The sequence below is a fragment of the Thermobia domestica genome, chromosome 1 (genome assembly GCF_964235325.1).
Source record: "Thermobia domestica chromosome 1, izTheDome1.hap1.1, whole genome shotgun sequence".
Lineage (NCBI taxonomy): Eukaryota > Metazoa > Arthropoda > Insecta > Zygentoma > Lepismatidae > Thermobia > Thermobia domestica.
The window spans coordinates 263,075,009-263,092,045 of NC_137454.1; the positions used below are offsets into that span (position 1 = coordinate 263,075,009).

Sequence of the window (17,037 nt, forward strand, 5' to 3'; positions counted from 1 at the left end):
TCTTCCTGTAGGGTAATTGTGTCATGGAAACATGATATTTTTCTATATAATTTGCAATCGTCAGCAAAAAGCAAAAGGTCACTAGGATTAACTGATAGGTGAGAGTAGAGATCGTCCATATACATGACAAATAGCAGGGGCCCTAGTACGCTTCCCTGAGGCACCCCCGAGATCACAGGTTGGGGGTTAGAAGTCGCCCCTGAAAGAACAACTATCTGTTTACGGCCCTTTAGATAGCTGGTGATTAAAAAGAGAAATTTACCATGTACATTAAACCTATTGGAAAGGTTGTGAAGAAGAAGAATGTGACTGACAGAATTAAAGACCTTTGAGGTATCAAAATAAATTACATCAAATTGAGTATTGTTGAGCTGAGCGAAGCGAAGCTCTTATACTCGGGTTAGCCGTTTGGTTGTCCGCGAACTCCTCCTAGACCGTTTGGCCGATCTCAACCAAACTTAGCACGCTGATAGAGTATGTCGTGCTGAGTGGCAACATAGGTCGAAATAAAAAATCCGATGTACCATCGAGGAATAATCACCGAAAAACGCTTCCTCCTAGACCGTTTGGCCGATCTCAACCAAACTTAGCACGCTGATAGAGTATGTCGTGCTGAGTGACAACATAGGTCAAAATCAAAAATCAGATGTACCATCGAGGAATAATCACCGAAAAACGCTTCCTGATTACGTAGTTTAAGCTCGCTCAGCTCATTTCATTGCAATCGGGTATATCCATTGCATTCCTAGTTATTTATACATTGAACTGCACAGGAAAGAAGAGTACTTAAGTTTGTGAGACTTGAGCTTTTCTGTAGAAAGCCATGCTGAGAAGTGTGAATGTAAGGCGACGTGAATTTGAGAAACCTGTCTTTGATTATTTTTTCGCAGATAATAGATATTACAGAAAGAAGAGATATTGGCCGATAGGAGGATACTAGATCTTTAAGTTCTGATTTATATATTGGGGTTATGTGAGCTAGTTTCCAGCTGGCGGGATAATATCCTTCTCTGAAACATCTATTGAATAGGATGGATAGAGGAACTGAGATAGCTGAAGCAGTTTTGATAAGATAGAGTGAGCCAATGTTGTCGGGCCCAACAGATCTATGTGGAGAAAGCTACTGCAAGAGAACCAAAACCACACCTGCGGTGGTAGAGAGGTCTGATAAGGTGTTATTACAAATGGGGCGGAGAGGGGGAAGATGGGTTGTAGGGGTAAAGGCGGTATATGTTTTACAGAAGTAGTTATTAAAATGGTCGGGTCTCTGACCATCACTAGCTTCAAAATTCGCGTCATGAACTTTTGCTGGTATGCCGGGAGATTTCGATCGAGATTTAATTACAGTCCAAAATAGTTTAGGGTTGCTAACAGTAAAATCACCAATTGAGTAAATTATTCAAAGCACTTACGTCACTGTACCTTCTTCGTAAAGCTTCTAATTTTAGCGAATTGTTTGTATGTGTAATCACTCGGATGTAACTTTCATAGATTCCAGGCAACCTTTTTGTTTTTAAGAAGATCACGCAGCTCATTGTCAAACCAGACCGGAAACTTAATCGATTTTGATGTTTTTACAGGGACAAAATCCTTTATAGTTGGGTGGACAACAGATGTCAATAGGTCCACCGCCTCCAACAAACACCAAGGAAAGAGTTCAATAGCCCGACAGATGTCACCCTAGGGGGATTTCTTCCAAAGGAGTTGTGACCTACTTTTAAGGGGCTGATTTGCAGTACTGGAGGGGAAGAAATTGAATGAAACATCCCAGGAATGGTGGTCCAAGGGAAAGATATTTCTGCATGGAACAATACGACGAGGTTCTAAGTTAGAGAGAACATAATACAGATTGCTATTTTTGCGGGTATTATGCATATTGTGCTGACCCGGTCCAAGTCCATGAATAAAATTGTCCATGAAATAATTGTCATTTCCGTCATTAGCGATGCCATGCTTACTATCCTGCCACGTAATGGAAAGGTTGAAATCACCCAATAGGATGACGTCACCGAGTGATAATGCTGGAGATAGACTAAGCCTGGTTGTGGTATTTGGGTGATAGGTGAATTTAATTGGAGCATAGTCACTTCCCAGAAGATCAAGATTATCTAGCGTGCAATGTGATTCGAAGTTTGCGGAGGTTGACTATATCTGGCTTTGTGTTGGAAATGGAACGGGTTGCTTGTGGAAGATCAAGTATGATTCCAGTGGTATTGGTCGTAATGAAGTTAACGAAATTTGTCCTCTCGCCATCGGTGCGGCCATGCATAATAAAATCAGCCATGATAATGTACGCCTTATAAGAATTTGTACGAAATGCTCTGGTAGAGGATGGTTCGGTCTTATGTATACTGTTGCCAGTGTGATGATGACGTTTTTGAAATAGACAGTGAATTGAATATATTCCGGAAGAAATGGCGTTGTATAATAATGTTGACAAAACGGTATATGAGGAGAAAATCCAATGGCCACTCCTCCCTTGGCTCGAAGTGCAGGTATAGGATTTTCAGCATACAACATAGTGTATCGTGGTAAACGACATGTTCGAGATTTTGTGAGGAAAGTTTCATTTAGTAAGAACATTGTGACACATTCCTCAAGAAAGAGCTGTTCAAAAAATGTTTTGTTTTCGGGTAAAGACCGGATATTGCGAAACAGAATAGTGACAGCCATGTAATAGAGTAAACTGGTCAAGAGTAGTTGTATGGGATTTATGAAAATGAACTGTATTTCCCGAATAAGTGGCTTTGAAATTAACATGAAAAGTTGTTTTTGCCGCAAGGATGATTTGCTGGAGTATGTGGGGTCTTATAAAGGGATGGATGTTCTGTAACGCTAAAGTCAGGAAAGTCAAGAGTTGATCTAACGAGACGTGCATCTATCGGATATAGAGTGGTATGTGCTTGCGCTGGACAACACCAAACATTTTTGTCCATCGTCCCGTTTAAAGGGTTGTGCCCTTTCTTCGGGTAAGTACTGTAATGTAGACCAATTGTCTCAATGGAAAATGTAGGTGATCTAAGAGGTTGTCATGTTTATTATTTCTTTATTCATCTTATTAGTATTAAACACACATTGATTGAAATGATTCCGGAGAAAAAATGACAAAAAATAATAACAAGCAGGAGGAGGTTAATGGCTAGAAATAAACATTGCAAGTTATTAAATAAACACAAACATTCAAAAGGAAAAGAAAAGAAAATTGCGGGCTGCAGTAAGTATAATGAACAAATGTAATGAATGGATAAAATGAAGTGCTCTGGACGTCACACCACCAGGTTATGTTAGTTTAGACGAATGAAGTTATCTTCTGTTTCTGGGGCGATTCAGGAAATGATGAAGACAGAGGGGGCCCTTGTTAATAGGTATAATGGTGCATATGATGGATAGATATGAGATGGAAGTTGATAGATTGTATAGATTTCGGGGTTCAACATGTCATCATCTAACTGTAAATGATATAATGTCATGTAGTATTGGAGAGGGGTGTCAACGAAAGTTGGTGGGGCATCGTTGTCACGGTCGTAGTGGAGTATTTTAAGTATCATAGGATGGGGCTGTGCTAAACGTTTGCAGATGTAACGTATACGAAGTTGTTTCAGGTGCGTTAATAATGGCGGAAAATCGATCATCTCATAAAGTAAATGTGTTGGATGCGGTATACTAGACGTATTGCATGGAACTTGAGTATAGCAACTTTTTGATAGAATTTTAGGGGCGCAGATATCCAGGCTGTATCTCGGTAAGTTAATGTACTCCGCATGAAGGTTTTATATGTATTGAGTACGGTATGTGCCCTTAATCCCCAGGTTGTGCCAACTAATCGTTTGAGAAGATTAAGTCGATTTTTCGCTTGACCTATGATTTTGGTGAGATGTGGTGTCCAGGTAAGGTGAGTGTCAAAAATGACACCGAGATATGTAATAGCACTTGACACTGGAACAGGCGTAAGATCAACCTGTACCCGTGAGCGGCGTCGACGTGGTAATAATACTATGGTTTGTGTTTTGGGAGAGTTAATATTCAACCTCCAAACATGACTCCAGCGCACAAATGCATCAATAGCTACTTGCATGGTTTTATTAAGATATTGTACGGTGCGGCCAGTTGTGAAAAAAGCAGTGTCGTCAGCAAACTGAAATATTTAGGTGTTATTAGGAACAACAAGATCAGCGACGTACAGCATAATAAAGGAGACAGAGATGAGCCTTGTGGTACACCAGATTGCAAAAAGATAGGATGAGACAGTGTTCCATTGATTGAGATATAAGCTAGTCGTCCTATTAAGAAGGAGTGTATAAAGCGGATGTTCGAAGTTGGTAGGAGATAGTTACGAAGTTTATATAGTAAGCCAGGGTGCCAAACTTTGTCAAAAGTTTTTTTCAGATCAAATCTTACAAGGCAAGAAGTAAAACCTGTATTATATTGATTGTAAAATAGCTGTAGTGAGACGGAATAATTGATCTTGAGTACTAAAATTTGGCCGAAATCCAGCTTGGTGTATTGGAAGATTATGTGAGTGAAGATGGTCGTACATGCGACGGACAAGGATTCTTTCCAAGATTTTGCAGAGACAACTAGTGAGATGAATAGGACGATAAGATGTGACTTCTGATGGAGGTTTCTTTGGTTTAGGAAAGAGCAGAACTTTAGAGTATCTCCAGTCGAGTGGAAAATATCCAATTCGCAGAATAAAGGTATAGATGGTACTAAGAAAGAGTAGAAGAGAGTGAGGCGCTTGTCTAACGGAGTCAAATCCTGGTGCAGTATTTCGTTTACCTTTAAGTGTGTTACTAATAGTATCGGGATGAATCGGCATGGTTAGAGGATTATTTGGTTCTAAATCATGGTCAGCAGACGGGCGAAAGGAAGTAGAAGCTGCATCGGTATGTCAATTGGCAGTTGATTGTAAGCGATCTGATGTATGCCAACCTGGTAGAGGTGTAAATATATCTTGAAAGTAGGTAGCAAAAATATTAGCCTTTTGTGCATCCGTAAGGACTGCTTGATGATTATGAACAATAGAATATGGCATACGAGAAACTCTACAAGTTAATTGATGGAACTTGCCCCAATATTTTGAAAGATGTGCTTCATTAGCTAGTGTGTTGCAAGTTTGAATCCAATGGCGTCTTTTAAACGCAACGATATAATTATGAGTGATCCTAAGGTATTGGCGATGAAGCCGAAGCGCTTCAAGATTACCCGTAGTGAGATACTCACGGAAAGCTCTGCGTGATGCTGAAAGAAATGGTAAATAATGCGGAGGTAACTTCAATTTGTGTAGCTGAACTTCGATTGTTAGAATGGAACTTTGTGCTGCATCTTGAAGGGTTATAGTAATTGCAGTGATTGTGCGATCGAGTTCGTATTGTAACCAGGCGTTGTGAGTGTAGTTACTGGAGTATCTAAATCGGTGTGGTATTGTTCCCAATTTGCCCTTTGGTAGCAGTAAACCTTCTGAGAAGGAGGCTTCGGCTGAGTGTTAGGAGAACAATGAAGTTCGACTTTGATAGGGACATGGTCGCTACCTATGGAGTCAAGTACAGATATAGGAATAGACTGAGAGAATGAAGATGAAGTTATGACTACATCAAGAGTAGCGCGACTGATAGGACATGTAGGTTTCGGTAAAGTATGGAATTCGGCTCCTGTTTCATTCCGAACAAAATCTATAAAGTTGTCTTTGTCACGTTGGGAGCGGCTATGAAAATTGAGATCGGCCATGATTATGTAATGACGGAAGTTGGTATCGATATAGCGTAAGAAATCATAGGTGAGAGCTCTGCCTGGAGGATAGTAAATAGTGACAAAGGTAACTGTTTTGCCTCTAAAATAAATGGTCGTGATGTTATGTTCGGGAAGGTGAAGTGCAGGATAAGAAAGACTTTGCCGAAAACCAATAGCTGTGCCTCCATAGAGACGTGGACCAGTTGGAGCATCGTGTCGAAGTAAGTTATACTTCGGTATATAGCATGTTAAATATTGCGCAAGGTAAGTTTCACTAAGTACCAATTTGTTGTTTCTGGAGGAGTTGTTTAAAGAGCACTTGGTGCTTCAACAGTGATCGTATGTTAAGAAAAAGTAAACTGTAACTCATAATGAATTTGAATATAAGTGCGTAGGTAGAATGATCCATATTAAAAATAAACTTCAAGTGGTTAGATTTGAAAATGCACTGTCGGTCCGGAATAAGTTGCATGGAGTTGTAGATTAAACAACAGTTTGGCTGCGTGCATGATTTGAATTAGAATATGGTTGCGAAGAAATGAATGGATGTTCTGTAGGGAAATAGTGAGAAAACGGAGTAGATCTTCGACAGTAACTGGATGACGTAACGAATCTGCTGATGGAGTTGGTGCAACGACCGAACGTATGGGAACAACGAGTTCAGGCTTAGCTAGATTAGGTTGAGGCTTAGCTTTACATTTATAGCTGTACGTTGGGTGACGTTCAGAACAGCGATCACAACGTGGTGGTTCTTGAAGGTTTGAGCAGTTTTTAGTAGCATGGTCGCCGAAACAATAACCACATTTAATGTTGTTTGTGCATTCAGATGTTGGGTGTGAAATATACTGTTGGCATTTCTCGCATCGAAGAGGTAGAAGTGCTGGCGTGTGAGATGGTTCGATGTTATATCGGCGTCTATAGAAATATGCGCCCTTGGATAAAAGTTGGTCAGTCAGATGCTGTTGATCAGTCAGCACTCGTACGAGATAAGTTGGCCCCTGGTTGTTCTTGATACTAATACAACACTTTATAGGTAGCCCTTCCTGGTGAAGTTCACCAAGAATTTCGTCATCAGTAAGATCAGGTTCTACACCACGTATAACTACAGACAGCATAGGAGGTCGCCGTGGTGGAGGAGAAGTTTTGCGTGTATAAAACTAACTACCTCTATGGCCTATGCAACCCGGAGGTTCAATATCGCGCTCACAAAAGCTCGTTAGCTAACTGCATCCAGTTTCTACTTTGTACTCCAATCTCTGCGAAATCCATCTTAATATTGTCCTCTCATCTGCACCTAGGTCTTCGTAATGGTCGTTTTCCGATTGGTCTTCCAGTCAAGACTTTGAAAGCGTTACTACTTTCTTCCATTCTAGCTACATGACCCGCCCACCTAAGCCTCCTAGACTTGACGACTCTAACAATGTTGGGTAAACCATATAACTTATGTAGTTCCCCGTTATGAGGTTTCCGCCATTCCCCATTCCCGTTCCTCTTGGGTCCGAATATTCGTCTCAGGATCTTGTTCTCAAATACTTTCAGTCTATGTTCTTCCCTCAGAGTAAGTGACCATGTTTCGCAGCCATACAGAACAACAGGCATGATTATTGTTTTGTATATTTTAAGCTTCAAATTCCTCGACAGAATTCGCGATGACAAGAGATTTTGAACCAAATAATAACACGAATTCCCTGCTTTTAGTCGGCATTTAATTTCTTCGTGAGTATTATTTTTCTCTGTTAATATTGATCCTAGATATTTGAAACAATCCACTTTATCAAAAGTATTATTTAATATATTAACGCATTTATAATTTGCTGTATTGCGGTCCCGACGCACTTCCATGTATTTAGTTTTCTCTGCAATTACTTCTAAACCCACATTCCTGCAAGCGTTTAATAAGATCTCTGCATTTCTTTATATTATTCTCCTATCATCCCCTATTAAATTTACATCATCAGCATATGCCATAACCTGATGAATACCATTCAACTGTAGGCCCTGGTTGCTATGTTTGATTTTCCTTATAGCGTATTCCAGAACAAAGTTAAATAATAATGGCGACAATGCATCTCCCTGTTTCAGGCCATTTTCGACGTGAAAGCTCGTGGACAAAAATTTTCCTACCCGGACTTTACTTTGGGACTCATTTAAACATATCTCAATTAATCTAATTAGCTTTCTCGGTATTCCAAGTTCTGTAAGAACGTTGTATAATGTTTCTCTCCTAACTGAGTCGTATGCCTTTCTAAAATCAATAAAAAGTTGATGTACCGGGGTATTGTATTCCCACTTTTTTTGGCGAATGGTAAATGTTTGGTCGTTAATTGATCGATTTATTCTAAATCCGCACTGATAATCTCCAATAATTTCATCTGCGTATGGGGTCAATCTTGCTAATAGAAAATTTGAAAGGATTTTATAGAATGTTGACAGAAGAGAAATGCTTCGATAATTATTATAGTCAGTTTTGTCGCCTTTCTTGTGAATTGGTTTGTTCCTACCATGGTTTGTTCCTACGTATTTCCGCGTGTCCCAATTTTTCTTTTGCTGAATTTTTAATGCTATCTCTAATTTCAATCCAGGTACCCTCAACACTAGTGCACTCCGAATCTTCTAAAGCCGCGAATCTATTCGAAACTTCAGTCTTGTATTCCTCACTTACCTGGCTCTCTTCTAATTTCTTTAAATTGAATCTCTCCGTTTTCGGACAATGAATATTACCTTTATTCAACGATAATTTCTGTCGTATTATCGCTGCTACCGGGTAGTGATCAGTGTCACAATCAACCCCTCTAAACGACCGGACATCAATTATGCTAGATTGCCTTCTTCTATCTACTAAAACGTGATCAATTTGATTATGTGTTTTTCCGTCTGGTAATGTCCAAGTGTATTTATGAACGTCACGATGTGGGAATTTTGTACTCTTCACGATTAGGTTTTTGGATGTTGCAAAGTTCACGAGTCTAACACCGTTGTCATTACTTTCCTTATGCAGACTTTCGTTCCCTATAATCGGTTTGAAAATATCCTCTCGTCCTACCTTCGCATTGAAATCCCCTAAATAGAATTTTCATTTGGTATCGCGGGAGTTGATCAAATATCCGTTCCACTTCTTCGTAAAAGCTGTATTTTATATCGTCATCTTTATCTTCAGTCGGGGCATGTACATTTAAAACAATAATATTACACCACCGTCCCTTAAGAGTAATAAAAGATAGGCTGTCAGTAACAAATTCAACCCGTTTAATTGCTGGTAATATTCGTTTGTGAACGAAAAACCCTGTTCCTAACTGGTGATTTTTATTTCCTTCCCCGTAAAAGAACGTAAAATTTCCGGAATTCACAGACCCATTTCCTTCCCACCTAGCTTCCTGAACTCCTACTAGGTCCATCCTGTATTTCTCTAATTCACTTGTTACGGATTTTAATGCGCCTGCCCTATAAAGACTTCTAATATTGAATGTTCAAAATTTCATGTCCATTTTCTTTTGCTGAGGTGGTGCAAAGTTATGAGTCCTTATCCGAGGCTTTTGTGAATATTTCTGAACAACTGCTTTTTTACAGGATGAGGTTGTTAGCCTTACCCAAACTCCCAAGCTGGAGGACCACTCCTGGTCGGCTGTCCGCGACTGCTTATTCAGTATATTCGCAGCTAACCTCTATATCTAGAGGACTTCTTCTCGATCCGCAACCTGAGGACGCGCCATGCCGTGGTGACAGGAACCCACGTTTTGCGTGTATTCGGTTGGAAAGTAGAAATCTTTGCTTTCGTCCCAAAAATTTCTTAAGTTGCCTTGCTGCAAACATGGGTGGTGAAGTTCGGGTTAGTGGTTTTCAAAATGATCCCTCGGCGTGTCTTAACAGTTTCACGGATCTCAGGACGAGGGACGTACTTGACTAATTGCTGGAAAACAGCACGAACAGTGTCATACTTCTGATGATAGTCGGTTAGCAGGAAGTTGTACACGGGATCTGATTGGTATTGCTACTGTTGATTATCGGCAGAAGTGGATGCCTAATCCATAGTATGGCTGGCAGCTGTAGCCTGATTAACATTGGGAGTAATTCGTTGCTTCTTTGGATCAAGGATTGTTCGCCATCAGAAAAAGATCGAGAACGAATCCGATGTCCTTTAGTGATTCAGTCAGCGTAGGTAGACGGAGGAATAGCGTTACGGTCTGAACGAGGTGTTCCCGTAACAATGCGTGGCTGCGTTTTCTGGCGACCGTTAGGTTCGATGTTGAGTGGTGGAGGTTGTAACCCTAAATCCTGACCGAGATTCGTAGATCCGTTAACCTTGCCAATGTCTGTTATCGTGATAGAGTAGCCGAGGGCCGAAGCCCAAATGAAGATGAAGAAAATAAAACAGATGGTAGAAGAGGTTCAAAGTACAAGACACCCTCCGAAAGTGAAAACTTTCGTCAGACCCCTAAGTGTTCTAATTGTGCTATACTTGGTCCTCGCTGGCACAGTAACTGATACAAAAGAGGTTAGGTTTCTTTATAAGGTATGAACACCAAGGACATCACCTTCCGAAAATACCAGAAATACCCCGTTACTGGCTGTGAGTATTTGCATTGGTTTTTATTGTTTGGTATGAGCAAAGCTTTGCGCAATATACTATATTTTGCATTTGTGGCAAGTAACTAATAACATTCTATGTTTTCTGTAATCGGTCACAATAATATTGTTGTAAACTTGTGAATCGTCTAACAACAGTTACATGGATAGCAGTGCTTCCATCTGCTTTCTTTATATGTTCTTGTGTCTTAGCACATAAGAACAGAAGATGGCAGAACTGTTATCCATGTAATTGTTGTCAGAGATTCACAGGTTTACAACAGTATTATTGTGACCGATTACAGAAAACATAGAACATTATTCGTTACTTGGCATAAATGCCAAATATATTTCGCAAAGCTTTGCTCCTACCAAACAATAAATACCAATGCAAATTCTCTCAGGTAGTAACCAGTTATTTCTGATATGCTCGGAAGGCGATGTGCTTGATGTTGAATTAACACACAAGTAACACGCTAAAGTGGTAGTCATTTTGTGTTCTTTCAACACCTCATTTTTTGTTGTATATGTATTATAATGAAAGTGATATGATAACACCCAATTTGGGATTGGGATCTAACTACATACGAAAAGCCATTTCATTTGCCTTTGCTATTTGGATGTGATGATCACTCACACATAGTTGCATTCATTTTTTATATCATAATTCATATGTTTCAGGTGATCCAAAAATATTCTTTTCCAGCAGTCAGCTCCTCTAAAAACGCACAGGAGGTGGTGTCTCGAAAGCTAAGTAGTAAGTCCTATTGCTATTATTGCAATACAATTACAAATATCAATATATCCAAAAGTGCCTGAAGTTCTTTCTCCATTTACTATTATATATACTCAACTGAGGTAAATGAATAGAAACAAATGAAAGAAAAAGAAAACTGGAGAAATTGAAAGTAAAACGTAGACAAATTCATCAGTGTTCAGAAGATGCTGAATGCAATGCACTAAGCAGGGAGCCGTAGTGGAATTCTTGACGTCGGAGGGAGTTTCGTTCCTGCGCCCAATTTTTTCGCTGAATGCAAGTTGTGTACGGTGAGGCCTGCGTTGACGAGAGGACCGTTCGAAGTTTGGCCAATGCAGTTAGAGGAATCGAGCCAAACCATTCCAAGCTTACTGACAAGCCTCGTTCTGGAAGGCCAGTAACTACACCGACGTGACTCATCAAGAGGCGGTTGAAAAGTTGATCCACGAAAATCGACGAATCAAGCAGAAGGAGGTTGATCTGTAGCTCGACATCTCTAAAGAACGAGTCGAGTCCATAATCAGGGAACTGCTGAAGTACCGGTACCGAAAATGTACGCAAGATGGGTTCCAAGGATGCTGACAGATGAATTGAAGGCCACCAGGAAACGGAAGTCCGTGGGAAAACTGCGACTATACGAGGCTGAGGACGACGCTTTCCTGCTCAGAATTGTTACAGACGACGTAGGCATGATATCGAGACGAGACTTTGTACATTCTCGGTTGATAAATAGCGGTCTCCGTCTCATCTCGGTCAACAGATGCTTGTATCGGTCTCGCTCTCTGTCTCGAGGGCCGAGTCCCAGTCTCGTCTCGAAAGTCTCGAAATAAATAGTGTGAAATTGTTTTTATTGTATAGTCTGTCGTTTCCGCTTCTTATTTTTTGCCTTCATTCTTGACAGAATTATGATATAGTGTACCTCTTCATAGCTAATTTGCTAGCACTAATGCTTTCCATACGTGTGTTCCGGGTTCAATCATCAGTGGGTATATCATACCTGAGATATAACCTTAATAGTAACCCATATTTCACTTTCAGCAATATACTTTTTTCTCATATAGCCTAAGTACTGCCTGTAGAATTAAACTCTCTTAATTAACTCCAGTACTATACTGTAGTTTATTTCCTCCCTTTAAATCAGAATCGTTCAATACCTCCTAACGGATAACGCAACACATAGCAGCACGAATGTATTTAATCGTACCGAAATTGAAACTTTACAATTTCTCATTTATTATGCAACACATTCTGCTTTGACAGTTATTTTAAAAACAAAATATAAGGCCTACTATACATTATAGGGTAGATCCTAGGAAATCTCTTATGCTTTTTCCTAGAGTCAAAATCTCAACGTGTATGGCATCAGATCGCATGTCATTTCCTATGTTCTGAACGATCCTATGAGATTTCTCTTATTTAGAGCACGCACTATTTCAGAAACAAAATTCGTAAGATTTCGATTTAAGCGACATCAGGTGAGAGAAAGTATGCTTTTTTTTAAGAGGTGTACAATTTAATAATTGACAAACATTGGCATAGTTATCCTGGTGTTATCCTATTTTAGATCTCGCAAATTTGTGAAGTGTAATATGATTTTGAAAGAACATTTCACAAGAAATCCAAATATGTGGGTGTTGCACCCGTGAGTTCAATATTTGGTGAGAAATGCATGTTGAACTTCTCAAGCATGCAATCAGGTCAGACAGGAAAAATCTTCACGTGTACGGCACAAAAGGGTAGGATTTTCTACTACATATGTCGTAACATTTTTCCGCAGATAAATCGTAAGAGATTTCTTATGATCTATCCTATAGTGTATAGCTGGCCTAACGTTCATTATCTTAACAAATAGGGTAAATTATTACCACAGTATATTTTGTTTCAAATTGATCAAATGCTTTATTAGCGTTTCACATTTCTGTGTTTAATTGACACTTTATAACACGAACTTCTGAATCTTGTGGTGGGAGCTACGGCACTCATCTTTGTTATATGTGATCTCGGGTTGAATCACCAAACAAGCTATATTCAAAGTTCGATATTTCGCATAGTCCGCATCTCTTATACAAGTTCATAAGGTTGAAATGCATTATGTAAGCACATATCCAGTGCCGTAACCTAGATTAAGCCTATTCCTGAGCTCTCAGCGGTGCATGTGATCATTATTCGAGAAAACTAATCGTGTGTTCATTGCATTGAAATTTTATATTGATTGAAAATTACTTGCGAAACATGGACATACATATTATATAAGTATATAGGTAATTCGAGCTATCTGTGTCTATTTGCTCTGTCATCAAAACAAGTGATTCTTGTACACGGTCGTTTCCTAGGCTGTTTTTGTCTCGTGATATCCAGTCTAGAATTGTTTTCGTCCATCGATCATAATTTCTTCTTACATTTTCCAGCCCATGTTAAAAATTATTTCATTAGTACCAATCATTAGTTGCCAAATAATTAATTTCTATGTATTTGGGCTACAAATAGTTCAAGTCCGCTACTTTTGGAGCACAGACACGCTACTTTTTGATCTTCGGATCTGGCAACACTGACTCAATTATTTAAATCAACACAATGTGAGGACCCCCATTTGGTCTAACGGCTAGCACGCCTGACTTCGGTTCGCGTAGTCCTGAGTTCAATTCCCGGTGGGGGTACCGAAGACGTTCGGATCCTACTATAATCAGTAGCTCTACGTCTCCTTTAGCCGCCCTAACATAAGCGTGGGACAAACTAAACCAAAAATCAACACAATGTATATTACTAACTTAATTAAATGCGTATAGCTATATGGTATGGATCAAGTTTGAGATGGTCGGTGGTCAAATTAAAACAAGTGAAATGTAATTAGGGTGTAATTAGAACTTTTAATCAAGCACGGTTTTAATTTAAAGTGTACACCAGGCCTAAGGCTTAGGGGGAACAACTAGCGTTACTGAAAATTTATCAGTTTCATTTAATTTCAGTTACAATTTGCATTTACATGTATTGCTGGAACGAAAACTTGGACATTAACATCATAAGTAGCCCAAAGACTATGAAAAACGTAGTCTTTTGAAACATTCTTGGACCATAAAACAAATTACGGGTAATTTTAAAATATTTTGCAGTTTAGCTACGTTATTTGCACTATGTTTAGAATAAAGTTTAGCAATTTATTTAAGTTGGCAACAGTGCTTAAAATGTGCACTCCTCGATTTGCGGATGCTAAACTAGTTAATATTAAATTTTGTCGTGCTAATTTTTTAAAATTTATTTTATAAATGTATGTATTTCATCAGAAATAAGTCTTGAGGAAAATTGAAGTACTTGAGAAATTAGAACAAAATTTGACTACTGGACAACAAATTTTGAGACTAAAATACCTCATACTGATGTCTGCATTATTAATACTATTATTACTATTATTATTATTATTGTTTGGTGCTATAAATCAAATCAAAATACTGTCTTTGCGCATACTAATATTTATACAGTGTAAATCTGTTTAAATTCTGAGTGGTGTGTAAGAACAAATCTTATATTAAAATTTTTAAAAGCGTGCACTATGAATTTACAATGTGCATGTGTCTTGTTAAGTTGAGAATTTCTCACGAGATTTTTTAATAAAAATATTGGCATTAACAATGTCCCGGTTTGGAGCTTCATATATCTATATCTATATCTATCTATCTATCTATCTATCTATCTATCTATCTATCTATCTATATATATATATATATATATATATATATATATATATATATATATATATATATATATATATATATATATATAAAATATCAAATCAAGGTAGTTCCGCGATAAGTAGAGATGTTCACTGTTCATTAGTTTCATATTCCTGATAGGTATTATACAAGCACAGAGTATGGTCTTTTCCAAATCACAATGAAGGATATTTTCGTTCGTTGTAAATTGTACATCTAATCTGACTACAAGGTTCAAATGTAAGAACAGTCCTTCTAGTCCAATATTATTTTTTTGTATATATTATTTTATTTATTTCTAATTTTGAGGGAGTGTTCTCAGACAGGTGCATTTTCGTTACAATGGAAATGAACACAGATTCACTTTGTCACGGTTAAAGTGTTATGTTGTTGCTCATTCTTCATCAGATCGATGGTATGCTGAAATTATATTGGATGATGAACTTGGCCAGCACCGATGTGATCTCAGTGGTTTATGCATGACTTGCCCGACTGTGTTATAAGAAAGTTATATCCTACTCGTTGTACGGCATGGAATATTCTTATTTAGATTATTATTATTTTGTTTGCTCAATAATACATTGAATCATCCATACTGTCCCTTTTCACGAAAAATTATAAATGTACTTTAAAGACTTCAATATTATCGCTTACGATTGAACTGATACATTACTTGATAGATAACACCATGTCCTTGGATTTTAACGGGTTCTATGATTTCGCTTAACAATTTAATATTAATTATTCTTCCTTTAGCATACAGGATCATCATGTGACATAAATTACATATTTTATTTAATTTCTAAGGAAATACGTAGTACTTTCAGAAAAGATAATCATAAAGCTAATTCCTTTTAAACCTCATTTCGCTCCATTTGATTTCTGAGGTTGAGTTCATCCGTAAGAAGCCTTAAGGAAACAATTTTTGTGTAACTTTTGTTGTAGACTATAGGAATATTGGGGTCCAAATTTGTTTATCGCGGATGTGCCCTTGGTGCCATATTCACCATTATAAGATTAGTACAATAAGAAACAACAAGTACTTTAGCTCTAAAGCTACGTGCAGCAACTTCAAAAATAACTTTTCCGTTGGTACGATCCCGGTTTCAATCCAGACGTTTCTGTGTGTCTCTATAACCATGCACCCAATTTAAAGAAAATTTACTAATATTGATAGAAACTTACCAGTTTTGGTCCATTAAGAGCGTTCCGTGATATCCTCACAAAACAAAAATTATCCATATTTGAAACAGTAAAGATGACAAGTCAAACAACAATCGCACGAATCTCTTTCTTGATTCATCAAAGTTTTTTTTTCTTTTTTTTTTTTACCTAACATACACACGTGTGTATATATGAGTTCTCCTTTGTACTAGCATTCGAAAGTGTTTCCTGTTTTACACATTTCCACACACTACTACTGTAACGTCAATTAAGTTTGTTTAATATAGTGGAATTATTTTCCCAGCTCACGTAACCCTTAAGAACGTATTTGAACGTGAGAAAATCGGGCAGAAGAAAGACTACATCGTAACTTTCCACATCCTTACAATCTCATTAATCTCATAAACCTTGGGAACAAGTTGGTATAACGTGGACATAAAAGCCATCTTTTTCCTATAAATGTTCTGAAGAATGTTACAAACAGAAATCAACCTTACAGAAGAAATAAAAAGTAATTGAAATGCAATTCTGATCATTTTGTATGGTTTTATACGGTTTCCAATATTAACTTAAAAATAATAAAAGTACAAAAAAAAAAAAAAAAAAAACTTTGAACCGGAACTGGATCAAATACACAACTTTGTTCGATACACTGTTGCAAATTTCTAAAACTTCTTCTTCACGTACGATATAAACATGACGTCTTGTTATGCTTAATGCACAAAATCATTTCTTTGAAAATCTTGCAAATGTATTTTGATTTTTCAAGGCAAAAATAACTTTTACTTGTTACTGTATACGAATAAGCTCTTTTGCCATTTCTGTGTCTATTACGAGGATCGTTCAAGTTCTAAGGACTACTATCTTTTTATTTAACAAACTTTACTTACCTCAGAAGTTGAAATTTATGTCACTTCTCAATATAGTCTCCCTTTAGACGTACACGTTCTTTTCAAGTTTGACGCCATGATTCCAAGACAGGCATAAAAGTTTCTTTAGGGACAATAGAAAAATCCATGATGCCAGAGCGGGCAAACTAGATAATGAGTGTCCACAGAAATTGTCAATTACTGTCAGAAATAGACAAAAATCGCTAGGAGTGCTGGTGACCCTTGT

The 17,037-nt window shown here is 38.0% G+C and overlaps 1 protein-coding gene across 1 annotated transcript in view; it reads right to left on the reverse strand.

Annotated features, from left to right (window-relative positions):
- Positions 1-16,158, reverse strand: part of LOC145660787 (uncharacterized) — a 207,886-nt gene extending 191,728 nt beyond the window's left edge. The window contains exon 1 of the mRNA XM_081726197.1: positions 15,943-16,158. Coding sequence (XP_081582323.1) covers positions 15,943-15,999 — 57 coding nt within the window. The 5' untranslated portion in view covers positions 16,000-16,158. The remainder of the gene's footprint in view (positions 1-15,942) is intronic.
- Between the last annotated feature and the right edge of the window lie 879 nt (positions 16,159-17,037).